This window comes from Podarcis tiliguerta (assembly GCF_965153285.1).
Source record: "Podarcis tiliguerta genome assembly, chromosome: 7".
Lineage (NCBI taxonomy): Eukaryota > Metazoa > Chordata > Lepidosauria > Squamata > Lacertidae > Podarcis > Podarcis tiliguerta.
Window position 1 is genome coordinate 77,755,191 of NC_139540.1, and position 24,252 is coordinate 77,779,442.

General features: G+C 47.5%; 2 protein-coding genes across 4 annotated transcripts in view; one reads left to right on the forward strand and one right to left on the reverse strand.

The window, feature by feature from the left end:
* CTNNAL1 (catenin alpha like 1) overlaps positions 1–17,707 on the forward strand; it is a 65,173-nt gene extending 47,466 nt beyond the window's left edge. The window contains exons 12-19 of one of the 2 annotated variants that reach the window (XM_083449357.1): positions 1,820–1,857; positions 3,156–3,206; positions 3,310–3,464; positions 12,453–12,501; positions 13,727–13,783; positions 13,935–14,054; positions 15,330–15,413; positions 15,513–17,707. In XM_083449357.1, coding sequence (XP_083305483.1) covers positions 1,820–1,857; positions 3,156–3,206; positions 3,310–3,464; positions 12,453–12,501; positions 13,727–13,783; positions 13,935–14,054; positions 15,330–15,413; positions 15,513–15,524 — 566 coding nt within the window. In that variant the 3' untranslated portion in view covers positions 15,525–17,707. Of the gene's footprint in view, positions 1–1,819; positions 1,858–3,155; positions 3,207–3,309; positions 3,465–12,452; positions 12,502–13,726; positions 13,784–13,934; positions 14,055–15,329; positions 15,414–15,507 lie in introns of both variants that reach the window. The other variant, XM_083449356.1, reaches the window with a different exon arrangement.
* On the reverse strand, positions 17,532–23,935 carry ABITRAM (actin binding transcription modulator). Of its 2 annotated transcripts, XM_083449696.1 has the most exons (6): positions 23,491–23,639; positions 20,736–20,787; positions 20,036–20,165; positions 18,040–18,116; positions 17,895–17,964; positions 17,532–17,804 (listed from the first exon to the last, which is right to left on the reverse strand). In XM_083449696.1, exons 1-6 carry the CDS (start codon positions 23,546–23,548, stop codon positions 17,676–17,678), a joined length of 516 nt encoding a protein of 171 aa, XP_083305822.1. In that variant the 5' UTR covers positions 23,549–23,639; the 3' UTR covers positions 17,532–17,675. The 2 variants fall into 2 exon arrangements, 1 of the variants encoding a protein (XP_083305822.1); XR_014513403.1 differs by lacking the exon at positions 17,895–17,964 and having other exon boundaries at positions 17,667–17,804; positions 23,399–23,935.
* Between the last annotated feature and the right edge of the window lie 317 nt (positions 23,936–24,252).

Below are 24,252 nucleotides of genomic sequence, written 5' to 3' on the forward strand. Positions count from 1 at the left end.
CTAGTCCCCTCCACCTGCCCCTTAATTTACAAACTTTATATTTTTTACGGTAATGTAATTTTTTAAGCTGTCACTTTACGACGTGTGGGATGTGATGGGAAAGGTATGTTTTTGATGTCTGCGAGGCAAACGCTCTCTGCTTTTTGGTGATGGTTAAAGACTGAAGAGCAATCAAAATGTGCTGGACACTTTCTAATAAACCAAGTGTATTTTTACAACGAACTGCTTGGCTCCAATCTGATTTGTGTTTTCTTTCCTTGGTGGGAGAAGCCGGAGTGCCGTGGGCTCTATTTCAGCAGCGACTCCGCAACTCCCTCGGCTGCCGCCACCCCTGTTGAAATGTTTCTCAGCTTCCTCCTCTGTCTCAACCACTTCCATCTTTCCACTCTGCTTTCCCCTTGCCAGACATTCTGCCCTTTCTTCATACCATGTTGAGGGACTCTCATCCTTTGATTGACAGTAGCCAGGGGTGAGCGAAGGCACCATGAAGGAACACTGAGCTGGACTGATCTTTGGACTCAGCCACAGTGGCCATGCCTCAGTTATTTACCTACCACCTAGTAGAGCAACACCTGAATTGCATGGCCTGGGATAGTCACTCCAGTCTTCTGTGCATGGGTTGGTCCAGCAGACGAAATTGCTTTACTTGCTCCATTGCCTGCCCTCCGTTCTGTTGCACAGACGATGAGAGATCATGCCACAGATCTTACAGATCCTCTCCCTTTTTGTGGGCATGAATGGGCTTTGTGCAGAGGGCTTGCAGCACATGAGATTATCTGTACAATGGAAGGGTTGTATGCCAACCCTTCCTCTCTAATAGAGCACCTCCTGGAAAGCACGTCTCAGCCACGTCGGTGGCTAAACTTTTAAGGAGTACAGTCGTACCTTGGTTCTCAAATGGAATCCATTACGGAAGTCCATTCGACGTTCGAAAACGAAAGCGCGGCTTCCGATTGGCTGCGGGAGCTTCCAGCACTCATTCGGAAGCCATGTCAGACATTCAGCTTCCAAAGAACGTTCACAAACCGAAACCCTTCCAGGTTCGTGAGCCAAAACGTTCGAGTCACAAGGCGTTCGAGAACCAAGATACGACTGTACAGCATTTCTGGTTCCCTGTATAACTAGCTATTTTACTAGCATGCTAACACAGATTGTGACTCTCCAGATAATGCCACTCCAAGTACTATTTCTTAATCATCTTGGGGGATGACATTCAGTCGGTTTTGCTAGCAGATCTCTCCATTCCGTGACACTCACAGCAGGTCAGATGTTAATTAGATGTTTGTTTAAACTTTTCTGGTTTGAACGCCAAGCTTTTTTGGGCCACCCAGGTGCCATCAGAATCCTCTGAATAATGCTTATGTGGGCATACAACCACCTCACCCCTCCTTGAAAACTACTGGTGTAGGGCAAGAAAGACAACTAGCTAAGATGGTATATCAGAAATTACCAGTAGAAGGGCAGACTCCCAACTCATTTCTGCACTTGCTTGTGTGAAGTGGGCGTTCTTTGCCCCATGAAATAGTTCCCTTCCTCTCCTTGGGCATTCAGAAAGGTATTAGAAGATTTTAGAAAGAATGTCGTTGAAAAGTAAGGGCGCCTACTCAACGTGCCAGGTCTTCAAAGAATCAAATTTAAGCAGTAGCAGAATTTCCCTTTTATATACTGAAAGCCATGGCAGAATCCGTGAAGAGGAATTGTTAGAGGTAGGTAGCTCTTTTCTTTAAAAAGATTTTTTTTTTAAGCCTAAAGAAATGAAAGAAGTAAGTCTGAGGTGTGCGTGAAAGCTACATGACAAATTTTAATGTGTTGTTCTTAGGAGAGAAGCGTGTGTATCTGTCGCTGCCCAGGCCGGGGGTAAGTTCACTTTGGTGGGGTTGCTGCATTTACCTTTTTTTCATACACTAAAAATTAATTTGCTCCATTCCACATACCTCCTCCTTATTTGCCACCATACTCTTAATTTTTTTAAAAAATAGTTTTCTTTCACCCCCTTTCAGAGGGTTGATGAAAACCTCATATGGCCATCCTGGCTATACAGTGGTGCCTCGCAAGATGAAATTAATTTGTTCTGCGAGTTTTTTCGTCCTGTGAATTTTTTCGTCTTGCGAAGCACCACTGTGCATTGACGGTTTCCCATAGGAATGCATTGACGGTTTTAAGAAAAAGGCGCAAGACGTTTTCGTCTTGCGAAGCAAGCCCATAGGGAAATCCGTCTTGCGAAGCAACTCAAAAAACGAAAAACTCTTTCGTCTTGCGAGGCATTCGTCTTGCGAGGTGCCACTGTAGAAGGTAGTTTTCTTTGAGGAAGCAGCGGTAACTAAACAAAAAAGAAAGTTAGGTAATCTTCTCAACTGCAGTGCTTTGCCTAAGACAGGGGTCAGCAAACTTTTTCAGCAGGGGGCTGGTCCACTGTCCCTCGGACCTTGTAGGGGGCCAGAATATTTTTTTTGGGGGGGAAATGAATGAATTCCTATGACCCACAAATAACCCAGAGATGCATTTTAAATAAAAGCACACAGTCTACTCACGTAAAAACACGCTCATTCCTGGACCATCTGCAGGCCGGATTTAGAAGGCAATTGGGCCGGATCCGGCCCCCGGGCCTTAGTTTGCCTACCCATGGCCTAAGACCCCTGTAGTTCAGTTCATGACATTGCCTACTGAAGTATGTTATCGCAGGTGATACAGGAGACTCTGTTTCATAACCTGGAGAACTGCTGTCAATCAGAGTTGACAGCTTTGTGCTAGCTGCCTGACTTACTCACATATTTAAAAATCTGAAATTTTAGCAACAGCCATGGGTCACTTCTATTGTGTTCAGTGAGCCTGTAAGGAAGGGGTTTTAAAAAGCAGGAAGTCCATGAAAGGAGAACAGCAGTTGGTTCATTCCAACACTGACCCAACAACATAATCCTTCCTTGAATTCAATCATTTTGAGTCTGGGGTTGGAGGGAAGAGCTTTATTGAAAAACAGCACACATTCTTGGGAATCCACCTGTTGACTCCATTCCTCATCCCTTTGATGGGTTAATAGAATCATAGAGTTGGAAGAGACCACAAGGGCCATTGAGTCCAACCCCCTGCCAAGCAGGAAATAGTAACACTGGAAGCAAATTCCATTCGGTAAACCTTTTCTTTCTTTCTTTTAACAGAAGCATAATGCAAACATGAAAGCCTTAAAGCCAGTCAGGCTTGATAGTGAGGTAAGATACTACTTCTTAATCCGCTAGTACAGTTTTTCTGTACAGTAGTTGTGAAGCCGAATGGTGTATTAAGCAAAAAGGAAGTAACTTTTATCACTTGCAGGAGCAAATGAAACTTGGGAAACTAGGCTTGGAACTGCATAAACTGACAGCGCGGGTCGACTCTGAGATGGAGAAGTGGGATGATCCTGAAAACGAGATTGTACGGCATGGGCAAGGCCTGTCTAGCATGGCCTACTCTATGTTCTTATTTACAAGGTAAAAACAAAAGGGTCAGGGAGGGAGGGAGGGAGGAATATTAAGGAGAGAATGGTTTGAAGAAGAAACCATGGTTTGAAGAAATATTATGAAGAGAACTGGTTTGAGGAAGCTATTCTTGTTAGCCTTCGTCTTTCTGCCCTCCCCTTTCCAAACTTGACACTGTATTTTCCTTGGGGCTGGGATCTCTCTTTGCTCATGTTAATTTGAAGGCTAAACATGCATCTGAACGTGAAAATGGCCACTGTATTCCCTTCCCCTCTCCCTTGTATCATTGAGTGAAAGCTCCTAGAACTTGACTCAGATTATAATGTTCTTTTTCTCCACAATGCTGGCAGGCAGGCAGGGAAAGGGGATGTCGGACGTCATAATATTTCACAAGCCCTACTTTGATGCTATAAAGGGACAAAGGGAGCTAAATGCACCGGTGGTGCCTTTTGCAGCAGATGCATATTCAGCATAGTGCCCTGAAAAGCGCCATCGTGTGCAGTGATTATGCTGTGTAAAAATATATACATTACAGCTTTTTGGTGTTGAGGTATAGCGCGAGCCATCTGGCTGCAAAAACGGCTGCCTAGGACAGAAGCTCTTTAGGGGCATTAATGAAATACCACGCAGTCCTGTCAGGTGGGTCCTAGGATCTCTTGCAATGTTGTAGGGGATGTTGTGGGGCTGCTGAGTTGCATCTAACATAAGGCTACCAGTTCTTTTCCCAAAGAATCCGGGGACACTTTTTTTTTTTTTTTTGGAAAGAGGAAAAAAATTACAGTGGTGCCTCGCAAGACGAAATTAATCCGTCCCGCGAGTCTCTTTGTCTTGCGGTTTTTTCGTCTTGCGAAGCACGGCTCTTAGTGGCTCTTAGCGGCTATTAACGGCTTAGCGGCCTTAAGAAAAAGGAAACAAACTCGCAAGAACTCGCAAGACGTTTCGTCTTGCGAAGCAAGCCCATAGGGAAATTCGTCTTGCGGAACAACTCAAAAAACGAAAAACTCTTTCGTCTTGCGAGGCATTCGTCTTGCGGGGCACCACTGTATTAAAAAAATTAAAGAAGTAATATCTTCTCTTCTGTAGTCTCCTCTGTCGCGCGGCCTTCCTCTGGGCCTCAGCCTGCTCTCTTGGAGAGCTAGCCACCATGGAGTAGGCTCGGGTCGGGCCTGGGCTCGGCCACATGTCCTTGCCTTCCTGGTGCTCTCCTACCTCTCCTCCTCAGTGGCAGCAGCGGCAGGGGCACAGCAAGTTCAGGGCTCCCCTCTTTTTCTACTTCCTCTTTCTCTGTCTCCCTTTTCCTTCTCCTCTCCTCCTCCTCACTGCGTCAGCTCCGGGTTTTTTACTGGCCTTGGAGCGCCACTGGGCAGTTGGCCGGGTGGCCGGACACACTCACTCCCAGCTTGATTTGGGTGTGTGTGTCAGCGGTTCCCCCAGTTGAACCGCCGGGCGTCCCCGGTTCCCCCTCGGCAGCGGCAGTCTCAGCAGCCCAGAGCCAGCCTGGTAGCGCAGTTGGCTCTGGCTGGCTTCAGGAGCTGCTCGCTGCCGTGACACCCGCCATTTTGCCTCACCCAAAGTCCCCATATGATGTGTCTTGTTTGTTGAACCAATCACGCAGCATTCATTCCCTACTAATAAATTGACAACACTTAAAAATATAAATTCCAGGACATTAAATGAAATCCAGGGACATTCCGGGGACGGATTTTGTCCGGGGACAGATTTGTAAAGCCGGGGACTGTCCCTGGGAAACGGGGACGCCTGGTAACCATAATCTAAGAGTTGCCCCCCCCCCCCCCGCAGCATTGAAAGAGATCCCAAAAAGCTTTTCTTGCTGACCCCTCCCCCCCAATCCCCACTTGTGTGTACTTGGTTTTGTATCCTGAAGAAGGCAGCCATCAGCAAAGTCTGAGACGTGTCTGGCTGGCATTTTTAAGGTCACTGCTCTTTCCTCTTCTGAACACTAGCAAGAAAGAAAAAACTTATTTTTTTATTTAAAAAACCTCATTACACTGGCCTTCCATGTTTCACCCTTAGTTGAAATCTTACTTTGCACCTTCAAGTTATGTAACCTTGATGTAGTTACAGCAAAGGCAGCTTGTTCTCATGTCGTGAGGGATGTTTTGATAAAAAAAATCACTGTTGTCAGGGGTTCAGGAGAAGAGTCACAGGAGAGGCAGGAAACGGAGAGCGAGGGGGAGGAGTCGGAAGGAAATGTCAGCGACAACAGTAGTCCGAGGTCTCTGAGTCTCTCCAGTGACTCGGAGGATTCACAGAAAGGGGCCCCCATGGTCAGGGCAAGGGGGACACCTCGGGAAGAAGGGGCCAGAGGGGACTCAGAGAGTAACAGCTGGAAATCCGGACCAGCTTCCCCCCCAGAGTGCAGTAGGGGGGAGGAGTCCAAGGCATCGGGATCAGGGAGCGCGCAGGCAGAGGGAGAGCGTGAGGCAGGAGTGGCCACACCCTCGTCAGGGAGCGAGGAAACGGTCATCAGGAAAGTTAAACGCGCGCGCGCGCCAAGTTCAAATGTACAGGAGGGCGGCAAGGTGGGCAGCCCGGGTAGGGAGCCAGGTCCTAAAGCACGCCGAAGAGAGGGGGAGGAGTCAGAGGGGTCCAGCTCTGCGTCAGAAGAGTCCAGGAGGGAAGAGACCCCGGGGGGTAGTAAGACCCAGAGGAAGAGAGAGAGAAGGAGGAGGTGGAGTAAGATTAGAGTTTTAAGCTGGTGCACAGGGGGCGGAGATCCAGATAGAGCTTCGCCGGTCTAAAGCTCAGACGTAGAGCTGGGACGCTGAGACTTGTAAATGGAGACTATTCTTCAATAAAGACTTTGATACTGTACTACCGGCTAGCGTTGGTCCTTGGTGAGCTGGGACCCGGAGCCAGCTCTGACAGTAAGCTCTATCTCGATTTTTAAAGTTTTGGCACCAAGAACCTCGCAACGTGAGTTGACGCAGCGAGGGCAGAGGAGGGGTGCTCCCAGAGCTCACAAAACTCAGGCAAGATGACGACGGAAGAGCAGATATCAGCCCTGCAAGAAGCTGTGACACGACTCAGCACGGAGGTAATTGCATCCAGAAAAAGAGAGGAGGAAATGAGTAGCGCCTACCGGGATCTCCAAGTAAGATTGGACGTGATTTCCAAACAGGGGCCACCTGGATCCAAAGCAGAGGGCATTGGATTGGGAAAGAGGGGAGGCAGCCTTGTATCCCATTTTGACGGGAGTTTACAGCAGTACCCCAACTTTAGAGCAGACCTGTTGTTTGCGCTGGATCTGCTTGACAAAGACTTTAGAGATGAAAGAGAGAAAGTGGGGTTTATCCTATCCCATTTGCATGGTGAAGCCAAAACGTGGCTGAGAAATTTATGGAGGGACAATGATCCGGCGCTCCAAGACGCGAAGGCTTTCATTAAAGCTATGGACTCGTGTTTTTTATCAAAGATAGACGTTGATATTGCCAGGAGAGACATACATGGACTTAAGCAAGGCAAAGCCAGCGTGCGTCAGTACCATACGCGTTTCTTCGGACTGGTTCATGCACTGGGATGGGACAAAGCGTCTGCGCCAGTGAGAGATCTCTTTTGGGAGGGCTTGAATACAGAAGTAAAAGCCGAGATTGGAAGGGGGGAGAGGCCAAGGAGCACCCAGGAAGTGGTCCAGAGGGCTCTGGAGATCGGGGTGCATCTGGAGGAACGTCCTTGCAACAGAGAAGAAGGACGTTGGGGAAGGGCACCAGCCAGAGCACCTCCCTTCTATCCCAAAGAAGCAGCGCGTGCGCAGTCCACGCCCTCGCAGGGAGGGGGAGAGGAACCGATGGAGCTCGGAGGTGCCAGGGCTCAGTCAGCTACCAGAGCCCTGACGCCGGGAGCAGTCAAGACGAAGCCTCCTAGAGGGAACAGGAAGTGCTACATCTGCGACAGTGCTCAACACATGGCGAAAGAGTGTCCCCAGAGGCTCCACAAGCACACTGCAGCATCGGCAACAGTGACAGAAGCAACGCAGCAGGGAAACGACAGAGTCTGGCTGGAGGAAGAGGTACTGGGGTCCAGCCAGACAAATCAATGAAACAATCCCCAGAGCTTTTGCAGCCCACAGACCCCCTCCCACCCAAACCAGTGGTGCAGCTTACAGCGTCTCTCCAACTGCCCAACGGAAACACTCTGGAAGTGCCGATCACCATTGACTCCGGCAGCAACGCCGACTTTATAGGACTGGATTTTATTCAGCAGCACAATATACCACTGCTGCCAGCCACACTGCCCCTGAAGGTTGTCACAGTGGATGGCAGGGACTTGCTAGGGGGGCAGGTGGTGCAACAAACGCAACCAATGGTGATGCGGATTGGAAATCACCAAGAAGTCATCAGCTTCAACGTCACCAAACTGTCAGGCACGCCGGTGGTCTTGGGCATGAGTTGGCTGCACAGGCACAGTCCAGCATTGGCGTGGTACCAACGCCAATTGACCTTCGGTTCCTCCTATTGCGCGGAACATTGCATTCTTCGTAGCCAAGAAGAAGGAGGGGAAGACACGCAGCTACAATTGAGCACGCTGCAAGCAGTGCCACGCAAGTACGCAGCGTTTTTGGAGGTTTTCTGCGAGAAGGAAGCGGACAAGCTGCCTCCCCACAGGCCCTATGACTGCCAGATTGACCTCCTGCCAGGGGCGACGCTGCCAGCCGGGAAACTGTATTCCATGTCTGAAGACGAGCTGCAGGAGCTCAAGGAGTTCATAGACCTCAACTTAAAACGCGGTTTCATCCGGGAGTCGAAAGCAGCGGGGGGCAGTCCTGTATTCTTTGTGAAGAAAAAGGACACGCCCCAAAAAAGACTTGTAGTGGATTTTAGGCTCTTAAATTCAAAGACCAAGCCCACAGCCTTTCCAATGCCCAAAATAGATGACCTTCTGGCAACGGTGCGGAAAGGACGCGTTTTTACAAAGTTGGATCTGAGAGGGGCGTACAACCTGATCCGCATTCGGGAGGGGGACGAGTGGAAGACTGCCATGTTCACGCCCCTGGGCACATATGAATATAGAGTTATGCCCTTCGGTTTACAAAATGGCGCCCACTGTTTTCAAGCGTTCATGCATCACGTCCTGGCGGGTCTTCTCTACAAGAAATGCGTCTGCTTCTTAGACGACATCCTGATATTCTCAGAATCTGAGGAGACCCACGAGGGGGACGTCAAGGAGGTTCTGCAGCGACTGCAGGAGCATCGGCTATACGCAAAGCTGGAGAAGTGCCAGTTCGACAGGAAGGAGGTGGATTTCCTGGGCTACAAGCTGTCGGACAAGGGGCTCGCCATGGACAGCGCCAAGGTTCGCGCGGTGTTGGATTGGAAGAGCCCGCGCAATCGGAAGGAGGTCCAGCGGTTTGTGGGGTTCGCCAACTTTTACCGCAAGTTCATCAAGGGGTTCGCGATGCAGACAGCGGCCATTACCGACACGCTCAGCTCCAAGAAGAAGAAGTTCATCTGGACGGAGCAAGCGGAGCAGTCCTTCCAGAACCTCAAGCGTCTCTTCTCGTCCGAAGGGCAGCTACTGCATGTGAATCCCAGCAAACCGCTGAGGGTTGAGACGGACGCCTCAGACAGAGCCGTGGGCGCCGTACTGTTGCAGGAGGACCCGCATGGGGACTGGAGACCGTGTGCCTTCTACTCTAGGAAGCTCAGCGAGTCAGAGCAGAACTACACCATCTGGGACAGGGAGTTGCTGGCCATTCATGCAGCATTCAAGGCGTGGCGGCACTTCCTCATCGGGGCCAAACAAACAGTGCAGGTTCGCACGGATCATAAGAACTTGGAGTACTGGCGCACGGCAAGGTTCCTGAACCAGCGGCACATCAGATGGGCGGAGTTCTTTGCGGATTTCGACTTCAGCATAGAATACATCCCAGGCGACAACAACATCATGGCAGATGCACTGTCCAGAAAGCCGCAATACCTCGAAGAAGCGGCGCCAGCAGCGGCCAAGCACATTTTCGCCCAGAAAGCGTGGGCGTGCGCTTCCGCAACCGTGGACCTGGAGGCGGTCCGTCGAGCACTGCAGGAGGACTCCTTCGCTCTAGCCAAGATGGAGGAGGTGCGCAAGGGCACGGTGAAAAACGACGAGTTCCAAATACGGGACGGATTGCTCATCCGCAGAGGAGCACTCTATGTACCGGGAGATGAGCTCCGCGCGAAAGTACTGCAGCAGTTGCACGACGCGCCAACCGCCGGGCACTTCGGCAAGGAGAAGACGGCGGAACTCGTTGCCAGAGATTTCTGGTGGCCCAAGATGAGGGGAGAAGTCGCGGAGTACGTCTCGAGGTGCGACACTTGCCAAAGGGCCAAGTCAGTGCACAAACCTCCGGCAGGACTGCTCGAACCGCTGCAGACCCCGAGCGAACCGTGGGAGAGGGTGGCACTGGACTTTGTCACGGATTTACCCAGCTCGAGGGGTAAAACGGCAGTGCTAGTGGTGGTGGACATGTTCACTAAAATGGCCCACTTCATTCCGTGCGCGAAGGTGGCCACGGCAGAACAGACCGCCAAACTGTTCATAGACCACGTCTTCAGGGTGCACGGACTGCCACGGTCTATCTTGTCCGACAGGGGGCGCCAGTTCATTTCGAGCTTCTGGCAGAAGCTGATGGGTTTCCTGAACGTCAAGATCAACCTAGCGTCGGCGAGACACCCGCAGACCAACGGACAAGCGGAGCGCGTCAACGCCATCATGCAGCAGTACCTGAGATGCTATGCAAATCAACAGCCGACGACATGGGTGGACTACCTGCCGCTCGCTGAGTTCGCTTACAACAACACGAAGCACGTGTCCACAGGGGTGACGCCGTTCTTCGCCAACAACGGGAGGCATCCCAGAACCTTCCCGGGATTAGAGAAACTGGGGGAGGGGGAGCCACAGGCAGCGGAAGTCTTGGCGGCGGAATTGCAGGAAGTTCAAGAGCAGCTTAGGAGGCAATTAGAGCTTGCAAAGCACGCATACAAACTGCAGGCTGACAAGCACAGGAGGGTTGGTGAAGACATACAGGTGGGAGACTGGGTGTGGTTAGCGGCCCACGCAGTGCCGACCAGATCCTTAGCTAAGAAGAAACTCGGACATAAGCAACTAGGACCTTACCGAGTTGAAGCACAGATCAATCCGGTGGCCTTCCGGTTGACACTTCCGGAAGGATCCAGAATGCACCCAGTATTCCATAGGTCGGTGCTCACGCCCTACAAAGCACCTCACCGATTTCAGGCGCAGGGCACGGCACCAGACCCGTATAGGGAGGCCCCCCCAAGGAGGGAGTCGCCAAGAAGAGAACCCATCAACCAGGTCACAGAGATTTTGGACTCGAGATGGGGGGAAGAGGGAGTAGAATATTTTCTCGCACGGGAAGGTACCCCGGCCAGCGCCAACAGTTGGGTGCCGGACTATGCCCTGGACGAGCCTCTCCTCAAAGAGGAGTTTCATGCCTTGTTCCCACACAGGCCCATGCCAGCCGAGTATTTCGACGACTGGCTTTTCACACCCACGCTTTCTACCAGCACGTTCCAGGGATTCACATCGGACGAAGAACCAGCATTAGAAACACGTTCACCGGAGGGCTCGCCCTCGGGGTTTGCCTCAGACCGCTCGTTTTGGTGGGACAATCGAGGAGAGGAGAGGTGGCTGAGGGGCCCTTGGCGGGCAACGGACCCAGAGGGGAACGAGGGTGAGAGGGACATGGACGTGATGGGGGAGGACGTGGGGTTCGAGCATGGCGGCACAGAGATGGAAGCAGAGGAGAACGAGGTCGGCGAAGACACGGAGGACGAGCCGGATTTATCTAACTGGATGCACGCCACGGGGGACGAACTGTATCCACCATTTACCCCCACAACGATGGAGCACCCGGCACCCCCGCCGGAGGAAGGGGAGGGGGGAAGGGGGGGCTTCGAGGGGGGGATGGATGTCAGGGGTTCAGGAGAAGAGTCACAGGAGAGGCAGGAAACGGAGAGTGAGGGGGAGGAGTCGGAAGGAAATGTCAGCGACAACAGTAGTCCGAGGTCTCTGAGTCTCTCCAGTGACTCGGAGGATTCACAGAAAGGGGCCCCCATGGTCAGGGCAAGGGGGACACCTCGGGAAGAAGGGGCCAGAGGGGACTCAGAGAGTAACAGCTGGAAATCCGGACCAGCTTCCCCCCCAGAGTGCAGTAGGGGGGAGGAGTCCAAGGCATCGGGATCAGGGAGCGCGCAGGCAGAGGGAGAGCGTGAGGCAGGAGTGGCCACACCCTCGTCAGGGAGCGAGGAAACGGTCATCAGGAAAGTTAAACGCGCGCGCGCGCCAAGTTCAAATGTACAGGAGGGCGGCAAGGTGGGCAGCCCGGGTAGGGAGCCAGGTCCTAAAGCACGCCGAAGAGAGGGGGAGGAGTCAGAGGGGTCCAGCTCTGCGTCAGAAGAGTCCAGGAGGGAAGAGACCCCGGGGGGTAGTAAGACCCAGAGGAAGAGAGAGAGAAGGAGGAGGTGGAGTAAGATTAGAGTTTTAAGCTGGTGCACAGGGGGCGGAGATCCAGATAGAGCTTCGCCGGTCTAAAGCTCAGACGTAGAGCTGGGACGCTGAGACTTGTAAATGGAGACTATTCTTCAATAAAGACTTTGATACTGTACTACCGGCTAGCGTTGGTCCTTGGTGAGCTGGGACCCGGAGCCAGCTCTGACAACTGTGCTCCTGTATCTTCAGCCAAAGCGATGACCAAGTCTGGAGCAGAACCGAGAGATTGAGCTGTTCTCTCCTTGGCAGAGTCTTTTCTGGACAACTCCAGAAGTTGTCGGACTTGCAGCTCCAATCAGTCCCAGCCAGGAATAGTGAGAGTTGCAATCCAACACCTGGAGGACCACAAGTCGCCCACCTCTGCACAAAATCTTCAGCTTCTCTGCCCCAGCCCTCCAGAGCCCTAATCACAGGGCTTTGTAGATTAAAGTGTCTTTAGTGTTTTGGAATTGTTATTATCATTATTATTATTTCTCTCTCTCTTTTCTTTAGAGGGGAAGGGCTGCTGAAAACCACTCAGGATTTATTTCAGCAGTCAGAGGTAATGAACAACCAAAAGAGAGATCGCAAACTACTTTCAAGATGCTGTCAGCAAAATGTTTTAATTAATTCCCGGAACAACGTGAGGTTCTGTTAGCAAAAACACCGAGCAATTAAATCATGGGGCCTTTGGGTTGCCTAATGAATATAGCACTTTTTGTCTAGGTTAATATTTTCCCTAAACCTTATTCCTCTTAGGTATCATTTAGAGGTGGGGGAAATCTAATAAGTACATTTGTATGTATCTTGAGGGTTCTTTGTTTTTTGTAAAAAAGGATTTCCGTATATGTGAACTGTGTATTGATTGTAATTTTTGGAGAGAAGAGAAATGGGACTTGCTTCATTCACCCCCAAGTTGATTTTTAATCTTTCCTCCCAGTTTTATTCTGGTGGGAGACAGGAAGAATATTGCTCTGTTGCCTCCCATATATATATATATCGTTCAAACTATGGACATCTGATCCTGGATATACCCGTGCCTCCATTTTTCTCTTGGAGCAGGTCTTTTCGTGTCTGCAGGTCAGGATAGGCTACAAGGAAAAAGGAGGGGACTGCAGACAGCCAGTGGATGTATTATTAAATACACACACACACACACTCTTACACCAGTGTATTTATTTTAAGTGAGCTGTCTCTTTTAAACAACAGTATTTTAAAGTGTACAGTGGTGCCTCGCAAGACGAAAAGAATCCGTTCCGCGAGTCTCTTCGTCTAGCGGTTTTTTCGTCTTGCGAAGCAAGCCCATTAGCGGATTAGCGCTATTAGCGGTTTAGCGGCTATTAGCGGCTATTAAAGGCTTAAGGGATTAGCGGATTAGCTGCTAAAAGGCTATTAGCGGCTTAGATCAGCTGCTAAGCGGCTTAGCGATCAGCTGCTAAGCAGCTTAGCGAACAGCTGTTAAGCGGCTTAGGGGCTTGGGGGAAAGGGGGGGTGGGGGGAAAAAACCCAGGAATCGCAAGGCATTTTCGTCTTGCGAAGCAAGCCCATAGCAAATTCGTCCTGTGAAGCACCTCCAAAACGGAAAACCCTTTCGTCTAGCGGGTTTTCCGTCTTGCGAGGCATTCGTCTTGCGGGGCACCACTGTATTTTAAAGGGTATTCCTTTTGAGTTGCATTTGACTTGTTCAACAGGTTTCCAGGCCTGTTGTTGAGAGTAGGACCTCCCCTCATCTCGTGTTGACTGTTTTTTTAGGTTTGCATTTAACTACCCCCCCCCTTCTGTTGTAGGCCTTTGCTGCAGAAGGATTTAAGCTCGCCTCGGCTCTCCTTGCATTTTCTAATCAGGTACCGTACAAATTCCAAATATGAAAAAAAAGTTGCGTTTAAAAATTTCTGTTCTTGATGCTTCCATGCGTGGTTCCTAGCCTTTTCCCCTTATATAAATTCCGTCATGTTTAGCTCTCCTATCTTAGAGGCATCTATGTGTTCGTTTCAGCTGGAAGATGATGACAAGCCATTGGTTCTACAGGAGATTGACAAAATGGTCCCTGCATACCAGCAGCTTCAGGTAACAGCCAAAACCCCTGTTCAGGGTAAAACTGCAACTTTCACAAAGGTAAGCTTCTTAATAAATTTTTAAAGAGTTTTGCCAAATGAACTTGCTTTTTCAATCTTCTCTTTGTTTGTAGTCGAAGGAAGAAAACCTAGTGTTAGTCATGCCGAGAGTAGACTCAGTGAAATCAGTAAGCCTGCTTTGAGTATGACTAATGTTGAGGATCACACATATTATTTAGTTGTGTGTGTTGGATAGAGCAGGCAGAGGTTGTATGGTGCTATTATGTCGCTAAAATTAGCCAGGTCTCAACTTGGGAGGCCACTTTACAATTATACGGTGACGCTTAAAAACAAATCGTAGCCAGAGACAAGTCTTCTGGAAACAAATGTGGTGCTCCAAAAAGTTTCCTTGTTCCAACAAAGAAACGGGGGTCCCAGATTTTTAAAAAGCAAGCACAAATCTTGTTATGCCATCAGCACTTTGTAGAATGTATGCTCAGGCCTGTTTTAAAAGCATGTCTAATGGAACACAGATACAGTGGTACCTCGCAAGACGAAAAACTCGCAAGACGAAAAACTCGCAAGAGTTTTTTGAGTTGCTTTGCAAGACAAATTTCCCTATGGGCTTGCTTCGCAAGACGAAAACGTCTTGCGCCTTTTTCTTAAAACCGTCAATGCATTCCTATGGGAAACCGCCAATGCATATCCGTGCTTCACAAGACGAAAAATTCACAAGATGAAAAAACTCGCAGAACGAATTAATTTCGTCTTGCAAGGCACCACTGTACCATGAATTGTCTTCTGTTTAAGCTCACTACAAAGTATTCAGCATATTGCTTGCTTCCCAACCGTAAAGAAAACAAAGATGCCTGTTTTCCTTTCTCAAAAGTAATAATAAATGGTGGGCTGTCTTAAATTTGTGCATTTTTAAAAAGAGAGAGGTTACCTTTTTAAGGATTCTCCAGAAACAATACAAAGATCACCTTGAAGGCATTGAAAAAATGTAGCAGGTTCATTGCTTGAAAGCCAGACAGCTAGTTCTTCGATTAAAGCCTTTCAATCCAATTCAATCCTGCAAGAGAGCAGCTTAAGAGAGTTGGGACCATGCAAGTGTGCTATTGTGTCTTCATTTGATTCTTGTTCCTTTAATTAAGGCTTGTGCAGGAGGACTTCCTCCTGGATTGCGCTCGTTATCCTTAAAAGGTGACGGCGGAGGGAAAAAATCGTAGCAGAGTTTGAGCCCCTAATAAATGTGTTTGATAAAAGTGCGAAAGCAATTTTCACAGGCGGCGTTTCATGAACTCTTTTGTGATGCCCAGATTTACTCTGTGTTTAGGTGGACGCGTGTATTCACAAAGCAAAGCATATTCTCGATCTGCTGGCCCACGTTCTTCCCCTTAGCTGCAGGTTACTAAGAAAGGTGAGTTGGCACGCGCACATCATCTAAATGTAGCAAAATAAACCCATTTCTGGATGGAGCAACAACTTGTATTTATAAATTACGTTTATTGCAGCACAGAGGAGGAAATGACTATCTTAGAGCCCATCATCCCTGGAGGGAAAATGGCCTGCAGACCGTAGAAAGAGAAAGCGGTGTCATGGCTGGAAGAACAGACTCCTTTGGGATAAAATCCTTGGAACAACACGTCGCATACCTCAGTGTTTTGGAGAACAAACCGTTCTAAGGCGCTTTTTGGGAACAGAAAGATTTCCGTATGAGAGTTTGCACACTAAGCCTCTCCTAATTGCTTTCTTTTGAGAAAGGTGAAACCAGGATAGAAAAAGCTCTTGTAACCTTTTCACATCTAATAGATGTCATGGTACTTGGCAGTTAACAAAAGCGACACACAGCTTTAAAGGGCTGCATATTTTTGTAAAATGAATACGTTTTTGTTCACTATTAATATGTACCGCTATTTTTGTAATCCCGTGCATTTATGAATGTCTTACTCTACAACCCCAAAGATGCTGCTATAGATCTTTATGCACATGAACTGGATAGTCTTTTGATATGCTACATGGGGGGGGGGGGTAAACTACTGGTATTTTGTTGTTTAATAGTCACCACTAAGGACCCTGGTCTGAAAATAGTATTTTGGAAGAGTGTCCTTGAAAAGGGAGTAATGGAGGGGACTAGAATCTCTCCCCCTCCCTCCTAACGTGACCTGCAAACAGGTTCTGTTGCCACAGGTCCCACTTTTACCTTGAGAGGAGGAAGGGAAAGAGGCAGGCATAGTCTCTTTAGGGGCAAGATTTGGTCCCAAGGTCTCCAAGCTGCTGTTTCTTCTGAAAGCATTTGTTAGTTACAAGAAAGCTTTAAGGATAAAAGCCTTCTGAAAACCTCACTAATTTTTTTTTTTTAAAGAACACCACCAAATTTACCAACTTACAAAGCTAAAAATAAAGGTTTTCGTTAGTGCTGATGAAGCCAACTAGTTAAGAGCTTGTTTGTTTTTATAATACGCTCACACAGTCAGGAAAATTTGTGTCGTATGCTCTAAGCTATTTTATCAGAAATATCTCCCAGGGAGTTTAGGGAGATTTCCCTCCCTAGTGAGTGAGCTTAGGACTGCAGCTTTAAGTGTAAAATTTTATCCCTCAGTTTTAGGTAGCTAACAAAGGTTATATCATTCCACTTGGAAGTAAGTTGTAGCTGTTAAAACCAGTCACTACAAAGAGGGCATTACTTGTTTTGTAGAAACTAAACATTCTTCATTCTTGTTTGAGATGTATGTATGTATGTTTGCTGTAGTTATTGAAGTGCTCTGGTCTGAAGTCTCGCTATTATTCAACCCCTATTTAGAGTCCTGCAAACCTGAGAAACTTAGGCAAGGACTGATGTGGCTGTGGTTAATTTCTCCTTTTTATTCTCTTACCTTAGGATAAAAATTAGACATTTAATGGCAAAAAGAGAATTCCCAATCTCATCACTCATTACTTTGCACATTACTCTGATGTGCAAAGTATGGAATAAGGGCTTCCCCGCCATCTATTTTCTGTCCTTGTCACCTGCTTGCCTCTTATCTTTTGCAACGCCAGTCCTATCCCAAACTCTCAATGGAGGCAAAAAGCTGGTTGTGTAGAAAAGGGGCAAGTGAGGGGAAAGGTTAAGCATCCTACTCAAATTACCATGTGACTGAAAAGGCCATATTAGCTAGTGAGTGTCTATAGTTATTGCATTAGCTACCATCCACAATATTTTGCTCAGGTGTACATTTCAACATTAAACTCTTCCAAATAACAAACTTGTTAATGGTAGATAGATGCCACTCTGTCAAGATTTAGTCTTCACTTCATAAAGTAGAGGGTGAAATGATAAACTATAGGTAAACAAAACTTCTGTTGATACTGGAAACACGGTTGTATTTTGGCAATCCCCCTTTAAATGCCACAGTCAAAATCAAGTTCTCTTGAAGTTCCACTGATATCACTGGAGATTTAAGTACTAAGTTGACAGTTTGTTAATAAAAGAACCTTCAAAGTGCTTTTTTTAAAAATTGCTTGCTTGCGCTGAAAAAAGAACAAATTCTCAGACCTGTTGCTATTTGAAATTCAAAGCGTTTTTATTCAGTTCTCCTTTCCGCGTTAAGTACGAAAGCGGAGAAGTCACTTTATTGTGGGGTATACTGGAAGCAGTCTCGCTCAGCTAGTAAAATGATGAGTTCTCATTCTGTGCATCTTATCAAGAAACGGAATTAAAGCGTTTTGACAAAACATCTTCGTATTCTTTCCTCGTCAAAAGTCCCTGAGTTACGCTTTTACTTTCTTCAAACTTCGGCAATACAACTGCTATGTACCCATCTGTGGAAGGCTAGAGGGGAAAACAAGAGAAGTGAGACAAAAAGTAAGAGAGAGAATGCAGAAGGAAGGGAAGGGCTAAGAGCTAGCTTAAAATTCTGACCTTGGCTTGCAGCAGAGGTGGACTGTCCAGAATGTTTTCATTCACCTCTATCAATCTCCCTCTTATACAGCTGCAAAGAATTTCCAGTTTAGTAAACTCTCGAATGGTAGAAGCTACGCAAGGTAAACAAAACTCTCCTGCTTACCTATATATGGTATACTCTTCTCCATCTGAGCAGAAAACTCGGCACAAAGGGGAAAGTTCTGTTAGGAACTGAGCACCCTGGGGAGAAACAGAGGTTATAAAAATTAAGACTGTGAGAAAAGGAAACTCTCCAAGAGCCTGGCAGCTTTCATTGCCAGCAGTAAAAGTCCAGGGACCTTGTTTTATTGTTCCGAACAAAAAACTTCTAAATTAAGCAAGATGCCGTTTCCTTCCTTAATGTGGACAAAACTGATAGGCATTAGATTCTGAATGCCAGGAAACCCATGTTCAGATCCAGGGTCCTTTATGAAACCCATTAGGTTGCCAGTATAAACTTACATCTATTGTAACCTGACATTAAGCCTTGGGGATGGGGAGGAATGATAACATGATTTTTGCTGAGGACACCCTTCTCCTTCAGAGAAATGCTTACAGTGGTGGCCAAGTCAATTGACACCAGGATTAGAAATGGGGAGGGGGGCTCTTCTGTGGTCTCTGCAAGCAACTTGTGGTTCGCGGAGACAGTAGACAGAACAGCAATGGATGTGTCTCATTCCTTGTACAGTATGCTGCATTCTGGCTCCAGAGATTCAGAGATTTTCACACACACCCCTCTCAAGATAAGCATAAGACACCATCACACTTCAAGGACAAAGTCTAGCCAGGCCAAAACAAGTGAAGTTGAAACAGAGCAGGATGGGTGGAGGATGTGGTTTGGAGAGGGTTTTGTGAGAAGATAGGGAGGTTTAGAACATGGGTAGGCAAATTAAGACCCGGGGGCGCGATCCGGCCCAATCGCCTTCTAAATCCGGCCTGCGGACGGTCCGGGAATCAGTGTATTTTTACATAGAATGTGTCCTTTTATTTAAAATGCATCTCTGGGTTATTTGTGGGGCCTGCCTGGTGTTTTTACATGAGTAGAATGTGTCCTTTTATTTAAAATGCATCTCTGGGTTATTTGTGGGGCATAGGAATTCGTTCATTTTCTTCTTTTTTTCAAAATATAGTCCAGCCCCCACAAGGTCTGAGGGACAGTGGACCGGCCCCCTGCTGGAAAAGTTTGCTCTAGGCTCTAGGCCCTGACTTTGTTTCAGTAAACCTGAGCTGGCATTTAGTAACTGGCAGCCTGACCTCCCTCCTTAGCGGTAAGGTAATGCCTCAGACTATTCTTGTTTTCCTTCTAGCAAGAATATGGGAGGGAATTCAAGTATGATGGATCATACCGACAGGCAGAGACCCTCTTCTTAATGCAATCTAATCTCCCCTAAGTCAGAAGAGGAAGCAAGCCGCGCAGGTCACTAGGAAAAGGGGGAAGATGGGCTTCTTTCAAACAAAATAGCTTCATAAATACATTTGCCAACAATAGGCACATACTATTTTAGTCTATACCATGTTAACCCCTCTCTGTAAGTACCGATAACCCCCTTACAGATTGTTGGGTTGAAATAAACGACAAACGAGTGACAAGTGTCATATGGGAGGCATCTCTCGAGCATGTCTCAGAGAGTCCCTTTTAATGAATATTACAGCATTGCCACATATGTGCTTGTTGCTGATTGGTTAACACAAATCATATGCAAGGGTTGCATATAGGCATTAATCACCAATAGATTAAAGGTTGGGAAAGGGAACACAGAATTGGTCAGGTATGAAAACCTCCTTATTAAACTATTACTAATGATTGATATAACAAAACTTAAAAGGGCATAACCATCGCATTCATAGATGTGGTCAACCATGCATTAAGAACAGGTCAGGGTACGATGTTTCATGAACTCGATGTGAACAAAACATTCTAGGGTGGGTGAGGAAGGAATGCTTCAGCTCAGAGCGGTTTGCCAGACTCATGTGCAGAAGCAAAACCTCCCATCAACAGATAACAATATTTTAAAAACTGTTCCTCCTCTAAGTTCAGCAGAATCGGTGTTTTTTTTAAAAAAAGAATTCTTACTAGACAATCACACTAAAGCCAAGTTAAAAAATGGAATGAGACATACCCGTTTAGACTTCCCAGAAACTTTATTTTGCAGCCTACTGCAGTTGGCACTGATCTGGTAACTAATCCTCTCAATGGATTTTCCTTTTTGAAGAAGAGGATGAGCCTCTGCGAGAGTGACAACACAGATTCTACAAGAAAAGAGGTTAGAACAATGAACTGCTTGGACTTCTCTAGAGCCAACTGCTAGGGAAGTAACAGTAAATTATGTTACTTTGGGAAGCCTTGCTTTATTATGGATGAGTTACTTTGACGAAGCCAGAAGCCTTCTCAAAACAGTTTTCCAAAAGTACAAAAAAAATAACCAGTACAAAAATTAGGTAGGGAAACATTTTAAAGTTACAAGGTGTATCCAGCTAAATTAAGCTGCAAAAATTCTTATGTGTGGTAAACCTATCACTTTTGTTCATGAGAGCAAGTTTTTGCCCTAAAAGGCCTCAATCCAGCGCTGGCTGCGAATAAGTAAGTTAATGCACATCTTATTTAAAACAATACAACGTAGATCAATTGCACCATCCCTTAGATGTGCGCCTGACTGCAGCTAATCTCAACTGCCTCAATGTTGAGGCAAGAATCTCTTAATAAGTAAGAGATAAGGAGCAAATCCTGTGCTCACTTACTTGGAGTGACCCCCCCCCCCCACTGAACACAAAAGCAGTTCCAAGTTAACATGTAAATAAATGGGCTGCAAAAAGGCTTACCTGTTAGAATGCTGCAAGATGCAATGGTCCTCACATGGATTACCTTTGACATCTGTAGAGGAGGGAATTAACCATCAAATAAGTAACTTTCCAGACAAAAAAAAAAAACATGCAGAGATGAGGTTGGGTGAAATTTGTTGAAATTATGTAAACACACTTCTCGGCCCAAGAAGCTGACCATTTTGTTTCTATAGCAGGGGAGGCAACAACAACAACAAGGAAGTGTGGAAAGGCTAAAGCCTGGTTGAGAGGGGATTACCGTATTTTTTGCTCTATAAGACTCACTTTTTCCCTCCTAAAAAGTATGGGGAAATGTGTGTGCGTCTTATGGAGCGAATGCAGGCTGCGCAGCTATCCCAGAAGCCAGAACAGCAAGAGGGATTGCTGCTTTCGCTGCGCAGCGATCCCTCTTGCTGTTCTGGCTTCTGAGATTCAGAATATTTTTTTTCTTGTTTTCCTCCTCCAAAAACTAGGTGCGCCTTGTGGTCCGGTGCGTCTTATAGAGCGAAAAATACGGTAACTGCAAGAAATGCAGTTGCATAGTTTTGCTACAAACATTTCCTTTTAATTTTATAAAACGTATAATTTATTTAAAAAACGATTGTTAAAAAAACCAACAACCTCAAAGCGATTTACCAACGGTAAAACAGTAAAATCAAGAAAAATTCACAACCGAACTTTAAAACACAGAAAAGCTAAAACACTAAAACATTAAAATTACTGCAACCTCGTAAGCATCTGGGTGGTCCCAAAAAGGAATGCTCTTAGTGCCAAAAAGTTCTTCAGTTCAATAAGCAGGGAGTTTCAAAGTGTAGGCACTGCCACACTAAAGTTCTTGCAAACATGGAATGGGCATTAGGCGTCTTATATTGTTTTTAATGCTGCAACCTGCCCTGGGATCAGTAACATAATGGGAATCATGGGATCACAATGTAAGTCTTCATTTCAGAGTAAAAGGGATTGGCCTTGGAAGAGGTGGGTCTGGATGAGGCCAGCCCAAGGCTATGTGCTGCTGCAGTTCCAATTGCATAAATTACTATTCCTATTCACTAAATTTGTTAGCCACTTCCTCTTGCCCGAGGCAACCCAAAATGACTTAGAAAATCAGAGAGTGAGTCAGTTACTACGGGACTAGTGTGCATATGTGTCTATGCATCCTGTAAAGCAGGGATGGGGGACTTTCAGTCCTCCAGATGTTGGGAGTGGAACTCTATCATATGGTGCAGCAGTGCCTGAACTTTGGAACTCCCTGCCTGTTGAGATAGAGCCAGGCATCTTTGCTGCATAGCCTTTTTGCTGCCTGCTTAAAAACACCCCCCTTTAAGGCAATCCTATCCAGATGCTAAAGGACGTGGGTGGCGCTGTGGGTTAAACTACAGAGCCTAGGGCTTGCTGATCAGAAGGTCGGCGGTTCCAATCCCCGCGACGGGGTGAGCTTCCATTGCTCAGTCCCTGCTCCTGCCCACCTAGCAGTTCAAAAGCACGTCAAAGTGCAAGTAGATAAATAGGTACCGCTCCAGCGGGAAGGTAAACGGCGTTTCCGTGCGCTGCTCTGGTTCGCCAGAAACGGCTTAGTCATGCTGGCCACATGATCCGGAAGCTGTACGCCGGCTTCCTCAGCCAAGAAAGCAAGATGAGTGCCGCAACCCCCGAGTCGGCCACGACTGGACCTAGTGGTCAGCTGTCCCTATACCTTTATCCAGATGCTTAGAGAACTGGGACAATCTTCATGCCGTTTAACTTTTGCCATGTCTTAAAGTAGGGTTGTGGGTTTTCCCTGGTTTCATTGCTCTTTCTGTAAACTGCTTTGAGGTTGGGTTTTTTTTAAACAATCAAGTGGTAAACACATTTTATGAAACAACCTACCACCAGTCGCCCCTGTTCCGCATTTGCAAAAGCTTGGTCGTTTAGCCTGGCAAGCACCTACACTTTTGTAACTCCCTGCCTATTGAGCTCAAGCAGGCCTGCTTAGAAAAATCCCTGTTTAGGCAAGCCTACGACTTGCTGATCAGAAGGTCAGCGGCTCGAATCCCTGCGACGGGGTGAGCTCCCGTTGCTTGGTCCCTGCTCCTGCCAACCTAGCAGTTCGAAAGCACACCAAGTGCAAGTAGATAAATAGGTACCACTCTGGTGGGAAGGTAACCAGCGTTTCCATGTGCTGCTCTGGTTCGCCAGAAGTGGCTTAGTCATGCTAGCCACATGACCCAGAAGCTGTATGCCGGCTCCCTTGGCCAATAAAGCGAGATGAGCGCCTCAACCCCAGAGTCGGTCATGACTGGACCTAATGGTCAGGGGACCCTTTACCTTTTACCCAAGATGCTTCAATCAAGGCAGTTTTGATCTATTTTTGTATTTTACCTTTTCCATGCTTTAAAGCAGGGCTTACCATTTTTTCTCGATTTTATTGTTTCGTCTTTTTGCTTTGGAGGGGCTTCCCTCCCCCCCCCATCAAGCGGGGTTTCATAAATTTTAAATAAACCCCCACCAGCACCCCTTATAATGTCTGCAAATTCGACCCCCAACCCCCATCTCTGTTGCAAACCCTCCTTCGCGCCGGATCCATATTTTATCTTTTTTGCAAACCGCTCTGAGCTTTGTTTGGTGTTTTGTTTCGTTTTTTTGCAATCAAGAGGGGTTTCATAAATTTCAAATAAAAACCCCACCATCCCCAACCAGCAGCCCGGAGAAAAGGCCGCTCGGGGAGCCACCGCCCCGAGACAGAGCTTCCGCGGCGCTTCTGCTGTTGCAACTTTACCGGGTTTGTACCAGCGGGTGAAGTAGCGCTCCGTCACGCCGGGCGCCGCAGCCGCCATTGGCAAGAGCGCAAGGGAAACGAATCTGCAGAGCAGTTCACCTTTAGGACCGCGCGGACGTCGCGCGCCGAGGCGGGAGCGGAGAGGGCGGAGCCAAGGGCGGCAACCCGGAACCGCCTCGCGCCCGGGCATCCGCCGGCAGAGATTGGAGAAAAGTTTAGATCAGTGCATCCATAAGGAGCTTCCGGGTTCGCATCTGCCAGATTTCCCCATGCAGTTGATTTTTTATTTTTTTTAAATCGGGATTTTAGCGTCGCTGCGGTCAGGCAGAAGCTAGGCCAGACCCAAGCTGGTGCACGCTTTTCCTAGCCCTATATTTCGCGAGAAATGTTCGTGGGAGGGGAAATAATAAACCTCCGGCAATGCTACATTTTTAACGCCAAACGCAGACCGAGAAATAAATAGCTTACCAACAGCCTTGCAGTGCAGTCCGTTATCCGTATTGCAGGTTGACAGGTGAGGGCACTGAGGTTGATTTGCGTTTCTGACTTGGAAATGCAGCAAAGAAACTCCTAGCTCTGATCCCTCTCAGGTTCGGAATTCAGTTGCGTCCAAAACTGCATTGCTCTCCGTTGGCTGGCTGGCATACAGGCGCGCTGCATTTTTTAAGTGCTCGAAAACTCAAAAAAATCACGAAATAAGAATCGAGGCTTGTGAGCAAAAACTTTGCTGCGTCCTTTGCGGGAGGATTGCGGTTGCTGCCC

Excerpts from the sequence above, each read along its gene's own strand:
- ABITRAM (XM_083449696.1), bottom strand. The coding sequence starts at position 23,548 with ATGGCGGCTGCGGCGCCCGGCGTGACGGAGCGCTACTTCACCCGCTGG. Across the intron at positions 20,788-23,490 it reads CACCCGCTGGTACAAACCCG|ATGTCAAAGGTAATCCATGT; the intron begins GTAAAGTTGCAA and ends CCTCCTCTACAG. Across the intron at positions 17,965-18,039 it reads GAAGAGTATACCATATATAG|CTGTATAAGAGGGAGATTGA; the intron begins GTAAGCAGGAGA and ends AATTCTTTGCAG.